This window comes from Trifolium pratense, linkage group LG1 (genome assembly GCF_020283565.1).
Source record: "Trifolium pratense cultivar HEN17-A07 linkage group LG1, ARS_RC_1.1, whole genome shotgun sequence".
Classification (NCBI taxonomy): Eukaryota; Viridiplantae; Streptophyta; class Magnoliopsida; order Fabales; family Fabaceae; genus Trifolium; species Trifolium pratense.
Genome location: NC_060059.1, coordinates 1590303 through 1601828, shown reverse-complemented (window position 1 = coordinate 1601828; position 11526 = coordinate 1590303). Strand labels below are relative to the sequence as shown.

At 35.7% G+C, this 11526-nt stretch overlaps 2 protein-coding genes across 2 annotated transcripts; one reads left to right on the top strand and one right to left on the bottom strand.

The window, feature by feature from the left end:
* The first annotated feature begins 915 nt into the window (after positions 1-915).
* Positions 916-3356, top strand: LOC123902646 (protein ALTERED PHOSPHATE STARVATION RESPONSE 1-like). The gene is made up of 4 exons (XM_045952424.1): positions 916-1809; positions 2522-2742; positions 2909-3132; positions 3215-3356. Exons 1-4 carry the CDS (start codon positions 1116-1118, stop codon positions 3354-3356), a joined length of 1281 nt encoding a protein of 426 aa, XP_045808380.1. The 5' UTR covers positions 916-1115.
* A 1753-nt stretch (positions 3357-5109) lies between these two features.
* LOC123902640 (protein SAWADEE HOMEODOMAIN HOMOLOG 1-like) lies at positions 5110-10981 on the bottom strand. The gene is made up of 9 exons (XM_045952410.1): positions 10812-10981; positions 10596-10681; positions 8531-8576; positions 8305-8440; positions 6902-6965; positions 6570-6621; positions 5979-6122; positions 5539-5658; positions 5110-5397 (listed from the first exon to the last, which is right to left on the bottom strand). Exons 1-9 carry the CDS (start codon positions 10866-10868, stop codon positions 5296-5298), a joined length of 807 nt encoding a protein of 268 aa, XP_045808366.1. The 5' UTR covers positions 10869-10981; the 3' UTR covers positions 5110-5295.
* Positions 10982-11526: the final 545 nt, after the last annotated feature.

The window sequence follows — 11526 nt, the reverse complement described above, 5'->3', positions numbered from 1 at the left end:
ATTGAACTCCGATAGTTGTTCCATTACCGACTTATTCTCCACCATACGAAAGAAAAACAAGCGTTCTTTCAAACACTGCTTATGTGCCAAAGACTTCGTCATATACAACGCATCAAGCTTGGTCCACATAGCCACAGCTGTTTTTTCTTTCGCTACTTCTCTCAACACCTTATCCCCAAGGCACAAAATAATCGCACTCAGTGCTTTATTATTCATCTCGGTCTTTTCTGCTGGTGTCAAAGTAGCAGGCATGTGTGCCTCTCCTAGAAGCGCCTCATCACACTTTTGTTGAGTTAGTATTGCCCTCATCTTCACCTTCCACAACCCAAAGTCGTTACTCCCGGTGAACTTCTCGATGTCCCACTTAGAACCCATGATACTTAATTCGTTTGATCCTTTGCCCCACGGTGGGCGCCAATTGTTGTGAATTCGATAAAATCACACCAATAATAATCTTGATGTGTGGAGCAAATACGATTAAGCAATCAAAATAAGCGAACGGCAATAATAATCTCAAATAATGATAAACGGCGAGAAAAGAAAAGGACACAATAAATTGTTTACCCAGTTCAGTCAATGTGACCTAATCTGGGGGAGAGAGCAGCTCTCCGTTCCACTATCAAACTTTGTTCCTTGATTACAATGAGATTCTCAAAAGAGTTGCAAGAAAATAGAGTTATCCTATTTCTACCCTTTTCCCAAATCTCTTCCCGTGACCAAGAGATTTCAATGAAAGTGTTTCCCAAGGTGATAGAATGATTACCCAACCCTAGAGTCTTCACAAGATGTTTCTCTTATAACCCTAGTTTGTATGTTGGCCTCAGAAACCCTAAAAACTTGTTATGAAAAACAGAAAACGTGACCCTTTAAATACCCTGCAGCGATTTCCGCCTGAAACACCAAGATTTCCGCCTGAGGCGTAATTTCCGCCTGAAACACCAAGATTTCCGCCTGGGGCGCCAAAACAGAGAGCCCCCTTATTTCTGCTTCAAATTTCCGCCCGAAACACAGGTTTTTCCGCCCGGGGCGGAAAACAGCAGACTAGTGTTGTTTTTCCTTCACGTTTTCAAGGCAATTTGCAACAATCAACAACTGAAAATGTCATAAATAACCCTATGTTCCTTCAGCAAACACCATCTGAGACAAAACATGAATCTATTGCTGCTTGTGATTCATGCATTGTTTCAACAACATCCTCAGAGTCTTCTGAGGATGAGGGAGAGGGTGAAGAAGGTTGTAGAGTAGAGCAGAATGAACAACAGGCAAGTGAGTATTTCTACATGCATATGCCTATGAATATGAATATGAATATGAACATGCCTATGCATATGTCTATGCCACCACCTGCAATGCCATCTCCACAGAGAGATTTTGGTTGGGATTTCTTTTACCCTTTTGATAGTGTGAGGCAAGAGGTTATGAGTGGCTACCATAGGAACTCAGATGATGATTTGAGGGCAGTGAGGGAGGAAGAAGGGATTCCTGAGTTAGAGGATGAAATGGAAAGGGGAGAGATTGAGCATAAGGTTGCTGTGAGTGTTGAGGAGAAGAGTAATAATGAAGGTGGAGGACAAGTTGTGAATAATGGTGTTGAAGCCGCGGCGAAGGAGGTGGATGTGGCTAATGAAAATGTTGGAGAGCAAAAGGGGCTTGCTGTTCTTGATACACCTGCAGAAGGGAGAGAGTTGCTTGAAGCTTTGAAAGATATTGAGGATCATTTCATTAGGGCTTATGAGTCTGGTAAGAATGTGACAAAGATGCTTGAGGCTAATAGAATTCCTCTTCATTCTAGTTTGGAGGAAATCAAAGGTGAGTCCTATCTTCTTCAATTTCTTAAATTAATTGCAAAAAAATTATTTGATTGTTAACAAATTTCATGCCCTAATTGTAGTTGAGTTTCTTGAATTTAGGCATTGAAACCTTTTCAACTTTAGCATGTCCGAAGTACGGCAATTACTTATTCATTTCCAAACACATTGGTTCATCTTAATGACTTTATTTGAATTGAGTCATATTCCTGCATTTGGAATTTGGGCATCTTAAGACTTGTAGATACTTGATTTGGTCCATGAAATTGTAGGCATGAAGTGACTGAATTAGCTAATGCAGGGGATTTGGATTTCACACAGTAATGTTGATCTTGGCCGTCATATATCTTAAATGAACGGTGGTGATTATTTAAATATGATTTGGCGAAGGTTTAATGTGAGCCAATCAAGGTTAAACTGATAGCCGAGATCAGTTAATGCATGTTACCGCGTGTTTTTCTAAATGAAGGGAATCTGGATCCTTAATGTAGGTATGCACAATGTGTAACTAGGAACTTAAATAAACAATAAGTGCATTCTTACATGACCACAGCCTTTTAAAATGCTGACCCTATTGATTTGAGTGCCTAAACTAATTGCAACTTTGCTAAATTCATCATAACCTTTAAACTTGATACTATGGATGTCTCATACTGTGAAATATATTCCATGTATATCTGCTTGAGAATTTGAACCATCTAATATCAGTGCAGAAAGCTCGACCAAACTCATCAATGCAATAACATGGAAGTCCATGTCATCCAGGCAATCATCATGCAAGAGTTTGGTGGTTCAAAATATGAAAGATTCTTCAAACTGGGTGGAATATAAGAATGACCTGTTTGATGATTATGGAGGGATGGATTCAGGAAGTCATTTATTAACATTAGGAAGGTTATATGCATGGGAAAAGAAACTGTTTGAGGAGGTTAAGGTGAGGTTAATTTTATTACTTTTGTGTTTTTAATACGTATTTTTTTGTCTTATGAAGAAACTGCTTGAACGTGCATTCTATGAAACCGATGGACACAACTATATATTATTAGTACTTATTTTTTTCCCCGTCATTTTGCTAACATTTAATAAATTCCTTGCCTTAGGCTGGAGATAGCACACGGAAAAATTATGATAAGAAATGTGCGCAATTGAGAAATAAGAATGTTAAAGGAGATGATGAATCAAGCATGGATAAGACTAGAGCTGATATGAAGGATCTATATGCTGGGATCTTGGTTGCAATTCGGCGTGCGGAATCAATCTCAAAGAGAATTCAGAAAATGAGAGATGAAGAATTACAACCTCAAATTGTTGAACTACTGAAAGGGTGAGATAATATAGCACTTGATACTAAACAGACTAAATTGTTATGTTTCATTGATTTATTGTTTTCCATTTTCGAAATGCAGCCTTACACAATCATGGAAAATCATGTTGGAGTCACATGAAACACAAAAGAAGATTCTTTCTGAAGTCAAATACTTCACATGTCCTGCAGACGGTAAATTTTGCAATCAATCTCGTGGATTGGCAACTCTTCAGCTTGGTTAAATTCTATGCGAAAGTTGCCTGATAAGACGGTAGCACTTGCATTGAAAAGTGTTGTGAAAGATGTGAAGGCTCTTCGGATTCAACAATGTAAGGAGCAGCAACAGAAGAGGAAAGTAGAGAGCTTAACAAAAGATTTAGATAGAAGATATCTAGGATCATATCAACTGAAGACAAAGATGCTTGAGTTGCAAGTAACAGATCATAGATCAGAAGAGGAAACTGAAGAAGAATGCATGATGGAGAAAGATGATTATTTGGAGACATTGAGGAGAAAACTTGAGGTAGAGAAGGAGAAGCATTACGTATGCATTCAAGAAACACAGAGGATGACATTGAATGGAATGCAATATGGATTTTCCCAAGTACTTGAATCTTTGACAGAGTTTTCTAAGGCATCACAGAAAATGTACAATGATCTTGTGACTTTCAGTGAAAATAGTGAGAAAGCCGGGAATATTTCGTATATAGAAGGTGGTTGCATTGCGGAAACCTGTAACAGCCAAAATGGACAATAGAGTTGTACTAGTATTAGTTAGGGTGATATTTGTTCATTAGGGGGTGCTTTATTATGTAATTATGTTATCATTATGTTCGGTGTTATATGTCGAAGCAGCTCGCTGAGACATCATCGATTTTAAAGGCATTTGTTTAGTTGCCCGAGTGCAGACATCAATTTTTAATGTATTTGCACTATTAGTGTTGGTATTGTGGTTGAGAATGTCCTCTGAGTTGTAGTACAAGTTAAATGATATACTTTAAACTTTGTACTAATTTATTATTCTTCCTTAGTTATGAGTTTGTATCCCAAGTGCTTGTTTCAAGTTTCTTTGGTTCAATTCATTGATTGTTATCCCTTGATGTTTCAGGTATGAAACTGCTATTTGTACAAGATAACTACTACTGATTTGGAAATGAAGCTTAAAGTTTTGCATCTTCCTGGTTTGGCTTTCAACTATCATTAGTTCATTCCAGAAATTTCAAACCTCGTCGATCTTCACTTTCATCATTATTATTTATAAAAAAAAAGCCTTCCATTGTGAAAAAAAAAACCTTCCACCATCATAAAGTTATTTCTTGTCTAACAAGTCTATTGCTTTAAGCTTAAAATTAAAATTGAAAGCTTTAGAAATAAAGCTAAAGTTGTTTGGTGATTGTTATTTTTATATTTTCGATTTCAAATACTCCTTTCATTGTTATATTTCATGATACATTCAAATAAAACGGAAACAATTTCTTACAAAAATTAATACTTCATCTGTTCCCTTTTGAATATCGTTTTTTCATTATTTTGATCCGCAACTAATGAAAAAACAAGTATTTTTTTCTATAAGAATACGTTGAGAGTTGTTCGTCATAAGCTTGAGAATATAAATGAGATCAAAGTATGCTACTGTTCATTAAAAATAATAATATATAATGAACACTATTTTTTGATGATGGAGCCATCATAGAGAGAGAATGTCTCAGTCGTGTAGAATAGAAAATGGGAGAGGGGGGAGAGAAACCGAGATGGAGAGATGAAAAGAGAGAGAGAATTACATGGAATTTGCAAAAACAACAACAACCACCTAAAAGATTGTTGTTGTTATGTTGTCACCTGTCATTTAAAATAAGGGGATTCCTTTTAAGAGCATCTTTTGTGCATTTGGTTTGTTGTTGTTTTTGCAAAATAAATCACAACACTCTTTAAAAGTCCAATCTATCCAAACGACATCGATAAAAATCAATTTTATGAGAATTCATGCAACATAAATCAATCCAATTCAACTTACTTTTAATTAAAATCAATTTTACCAAAGTCAAATTTAGTCACCGCAGAAACCAAACATACACTTATTCACATGGTAACGAACAAGAAATACAAGTTTGTTAAAAAAAAAAAAAAAAACAGTTCCTAAAAAGAAAAACAAGGGAAATACAAAACAAAAATTTGTAACTTCTATCCCCACAAGGTCTCTATGGGGTTCAGGAAAGCTTCTAAGGGGGCCTCAGCTTCTTCTTGTGTTGGCCTACAACATATACCGTCCCAACGAACTTCTTCCTGCCAAAGACAAACGAAATACATCAGGCAAAGGTAACATCTGAGGATCTACCTAACAACTACCAAAGATGATAGCAAGAATGTTGATGACATGACATGGAATGGTTTTTGTTAAAATGAAGCAAATATATCAAATATCACCTCAGACTTGTCATGGTAAAACCGGACAGTGAAGATGCAGCTACATTCTTTGCTATCATGTACCCTCCTCTCGATTTTCAAAACACGAGCATCACAATAAAGGGCATAATCAGATCTTTCCTGTGAGAAACCAATGAAGGGTCAAAAGAGTATCAATGGTTAGGGAATTTATGGATTTGTTAAAAGCAGAACGAAAAACAAAATATTCCATTTGGGTTTGATATGTTGGACACAAGTCACATGATTTTGCAAGAAATTTTGCGTCGAAACCACCTCAAACGTGTGTTTTACCAACACAAGAAATTTTGCTCTCATCTTTGTTCATGTCTTGCAGTGTGTGCAAAAAGGATTTGACGTGTACACAAACAAAGCGTCAATCATGTGCACACTGGACACATTATGTTTATGTAAGTACAATAAAAAAGGCTGGAATCCATTACCAGGAAACATAGTACAAGATGTCCTTCCTTCACCTTGTGACACTCTGAAGCTTCCAATGGGATGGATCTTTGCCGCACCCCGTCTTTCACGTTAATCCATTCATCTTCATCCTTACCGAATCCATGATAGCGTACACGAACTTCCTTAAATCATATGTCACAAGATACATTAACTTCAATTGATTGTCCATAATATACCAAAAGAGCATCCTCTAAGTCAGAACAGCCATCATAAGACAGCAGGATAACTTACACCGTTCACAGGTATACAAAAATAGGTTGCAGAGTAATTCTACTGACATTTCCAAAAAACTTCAATGAATGGAAATATAACAAATAAGAGCATGCAATTATTTAGATTACACAATATTGAAAATCATATTGGAACAGAATGTCTCGCTAAAATGAAAACTAAATTTCAGGCATCAAATAACTTGCGAATTTAGTGTGAAAAGAAGTACATATAAAGATGGGTATTTTAAGTAAAATAAAGAAAGCATTGCAGGCATGAAAAGGACTATTGCTTTATTAATTAGAAATTCAAAACAACGACTCAGTTTCTTAACAACCCAAAAGATAAAAGAATCTTACAAGTTCGCCTGTGCATAGCACTCTATAGTTCAGAAACATTGCAACGTCATGCCTGTAATTGGAAAATAAAAAAGTATCAAATGGTGGGACAGTATTTGACTAACTAACAATAAAGGCTTAATGGTTGTGTGAACGGGAGAGGGGTTTAGGGTTATTTGGCGGGGGGTGAGGGGGCACATAATCTTTAATCTTGTATTCTTGTTCTGACTGCAATGCCACAAACAAAAATCAGACCATCTCTAATGATTCTCATTATATTTTAAAATGTCAAAATGCACAATATGCATAAACTCAAAATAGAGTTGCAGCTTAATCAGAAGTTTATTCCTCACCATGCATTGTCTTTTATAGATATTGCTTCAAATACCATTTCTGACAGATCTGCAGCTTGAATACCTACGCGTGTTAAAAACCAGAAATCACAGAACAGTAAATAGCAGAAAAACCCCTTCTCTCTCAAATTAAAAGAAAACATGATTATTTTATCAACAAAAAAAAAAAAAAAAAAAAAACATGATTAAGTATAACAACTGCAGATGATCATTAATTATATTTCCATCAACAGAAATTAAGAATCATTAGAGCAATTTTAGTCAGAACATGTACAATATTGTTGTTACTTGATTTGAGGTAAAACCAATATCATCTTCAATCAGGGGCGGAGTTTTGTTGGGACAAGGAGAGCCACACCACCCCAATTTGTTTTCTTAATAGTTATACATACTACTATCGATCAATCAATCATATGGTTATATATATATTATATTTGTCGTGTATAAAACAAATATTGTCTGTAGCAGTGGTTAAGCAATCTCATGCAATGAAAGGAAAGGACCGGGTTCGATACGTATAGGTTTCATGTTTGCTACTGTGAGGACAACACTTCTTCTAAAGTAACAAATTGCCTCATTTTAGATTTGAACACTGTTCGCCTTGCTTCCAAAAAAACAATTCACCACAAGTCCATAACGTTAGGATGATATTGATATAAGCCATAAATTATTTATAACTACGGTCAATATAGAATTGGGGAATTTAACATATGCTACTTCATGTGGTTTGACCGCTGACTCACTGGTTAGACCAATAATCACAGTACATTTACCGAGTTGACAATCGATCTGAGCCTGATAACATTATCTGCAAGACGTTTAACAGTTTACTCGGAAGTCGTTTCATTGGTTCAAAGAAGGTTCAATGACAACATTTCCAAGGTATTAGTACACTGTACATATGATTCAATGGTGTAGCCAAGCAGGCTAAGGGACCGTTTCTCAGCCATCAATTGTTGCATTTATTGTAATATTACTTTTGTATCAATTATAATGATTGTATGTAGAGAGATAGAGTGAATTCAATGAATCGTTGGGAAGTGAGTATAAGTAATCATGTTATAAGTTTATTTAAAACTTATTGGCCTTGTACCCACCTATGGTGCCTATAAACATAACTTGTGATGAGTGCATAGAAAAGCAATTCATTATGAACATTTTCAGTCTCCTTTCACACTCTTTAGTTTTTTTTTTCTTTCAAGTTTTACCATTTTGTTCCTGCATATCATCTTTGTCGGAACTAACAGCATTTGACCCAAAGCAAATGAATGCCTAGTAATGACAACACAATAAAGGTCACAGTCGCAGATAACTAAAATGATCACGTGTTCCAGTGATTTAGTTCTTTCTTCCTTTTTTGAATTCATAGCAACATTAAAATCTAAGAGGAAAAAAAGGAAAACCTTTTGGTTTTGGAGAGCTTTTATGTCCCTTTTTCGAAGATTTGTCCGAAAGATCAACAAATAGGTCCAGGCCCTCAGGTGATGAAGCAAACTGACCCTTTGACTCTCTATGTTTATTTTGGAACCACTGCTGCACCTGAAACCCATTATAACCAATACATCATTATAACATGCTACTATCCATACACTCCAAAACTGTCAAAAATGATAAAGTAATTTTAACAACCTGTTCCCATGATAAAGAATTTTTACCAACACTGTTTGATGAAGAGCTGCAAAATCCAAACAAATAGGTCATGTATGCTATATCATAATAAACAGAACACATAGGGCATGTTTGGATTGACTTATTTGAGCCCTGGAAGCATGTGTACTCCTTTTTTAAAAAAAAATAGGCAAAATATTATTGAAAGGTGAAAATCTATGCAGAAGATGTGCAACAGACATCACAGGAAAATTTACAAAAAAACAGATGAAAAAACTGGTTTCAATAAAAGCCTTGGAAAATCAAACCAAAATACAACCCCCCCCCCCGTATTCAGCTGCGTCCAAGTCCAAGTGAGCCAACAAGGCATGAGATACAAATCAATGGGTCCTGATTCCATTCATAGAACATACATGGAGGAGTATGTGACCTCTTAATTCACCATTTCCAGGATGTAATCTTAACCTCTGCCACTAATCCTGCTACATCTCTAACTCCATTCTCAAACACAATCGTGTTTCTATGCATCCAGAGTCCAAATGACTGCATTCCATATCATTATCAACCCTTTGCGCAGCTGTTTTCTGCCTGGGTAATAGGCAAAAAAATTCAACAGAGATATCAAATTGTGTGGAAGAGAAAAATCCAAGCCTATCCAACTGAACACACTGCGCCAAACCATAACCGCAAAATCACAGTATATCAATAAATGGACCGCAGTTTCTACCTCATTCCCGCAAAGAACTCAATTAAGCTCCCCGTCTGCGAAAGAGGTTATCTCTTGTGGAATCCTATTATGAAGAGCCAACCACGCGAAGCCCACAATCTTAGACGGCGCCGGACTTTTCCAAATTGCTTTGAAAGCCGTCGTCTCTTCCCGAGTTAGTGACGTCTCTCCTAGGAACTGTTTTACCAGAAGCACATACGTAGATTTTACGGTAAACAAACCTCCCTTTTCAGCTTTCCAGCCCCATTGATCCTCCATGCCAGACAAAATAACGGGATTTATGATTGTGAGGAGCTCATCCAGCTGATTACTTTCCCACACAAACAGCCTTCTTTGCAACTGAAGATTCCATCTTACCTCTCCATCTCGGTTGCATAGAACTGCAACTAAGTCTTCTTTTTGGGTAGAGATCGAGTAAAGTCTCGGGAATTTGTCATAAAACGATACATCACCAATCCACTTATCCTTCCAAAAACTCGTTTGAGCTCCATTACCCATTTTTTTCACAACCTCATCTAAGAACCAATTTGTTTCCAAATTAGTCCCAATAGAGCAGATATCTCTCCACCAAGTCGAAGAGAACCAAGGTTTGCAATCCTCACCCAGCGCCACCCTTCCTATCACCGCATCACCATATTTTCCTCTAATTACCTCCTTCCACATACACAAATCATTAGAGAGGAGCCTCCATCGCCACTTAGTTAACAAACTAATATTCACCGCCCTTATATCTCTCACTCCAAGGCCTCCGCAACTTTTCGGTCTACAAACCACTTCCCACTTCCTAAAATGGTGAAGTACCTGTACCATGTATGGTACCGGTACACTTATGGTACTGGTACCATACATATAATTCTTTTTCCATTTTTGTTTGGTTGATTCGCCATTGTGAATATGGCAAAAACGTGTCGGCAAAGGGAAAATAGCGGAAAATATTTAGATTTTTTATTGCATTTAAATTCTCTCTTTTGATTTTGATGAAAACATTATCGATGGTGGACATAAAACGTAAATCTCTAAAGCATGATTGTAGTAGTTCACTCAAAAGAAATATTTTTTATATTTTATATTATTGTACCTGTACCTTCGCTTTTTAAAATTTTCCGTATTTCATACCCGTATCGAGTAAGGCTACCGTACATATGCATAGTAGATTTGAGCTTATTTACCAGCATAGTTAGACAGACACTCTTGACACTTTTCGGGAGAACTTATGAAAACATCTTATGACATGTTCATCAGCTTATTTCCATAAGCTCTCCAAAATAGCTTGTGAAATTAACTTAAATTACTTATGCTAAAAAAATGGTAAAATAACAGGGCCATAGTACTCCTATTTAATTGTGATTATGGATTTACCTAAAACTTGTAGCAATATCCATGCAGAAATTGTGATCAAGTGATTTTTGTCCCACATCATTGTATATTCGTTCCAATTCAAGTATCTACAAATGGAAGTTAATAGGGTTAGCAAATAAATTTTGCATGCAATGAAATAGAAGATTAAAAAGGTTGAAATGAAATTATAGAAATTAAATATAGTTTTGTAATAAAGAAGATAGCAATGGGAATTACCTCGTCCATAGAAAGCTTAGAGCATAGAGATTCGTTTGAAGTAAAATCTTTCATCATTTCAATGTGTGTGTCAGAGAAGTGAACTCAGTCGCGGTGCACTGCGAGGACGACGGAGGCAGCTTCTCTGACTTTAGTGCGCGCCAACTGCACTCTACCGTTGTTTATTCTGGTCCACAAGATGCATTTTTTATTTCTTAATATTTTTAAATTTAGCCTCGTTTGGATTAGTTTATTTTTGAGTTTATGCAAACAGTTTATGCAAATTTTATGTATTATTATAAGTTTGTCAATGTGGTTTATGATAAAATAGCTTATAAAAATACAATTTTCACTAATGTGAACTTATAAAATAGCATAAAACTTAATTTATATTGCATAAGCTGTTTGTATAAACTTAAAAATAAGTTAATCCAAACATGCCCTTATTTTACTTTGATACGTGTCAATTTTTTAGATAAGGGCATTTTAGGACTTTTATTGTTATATACTCTCTTCGGTCCTTTTTATAAAGAACACTTTAAGGAAAAAAATTGGTCATTTTTATAAGAAACTTTGACCAAATTTTAAATGTTTTAAATGTTTCATTTCACTTATACTCTTATTTATTATGAAAGATAATATTAAAAAAAAAAAGTAAATTAGTTGAATTAAGAGTAATTAAATAAGGATATATATGAAATATGTTTAAATTTATAAGAATATTAAATGAAAAAAA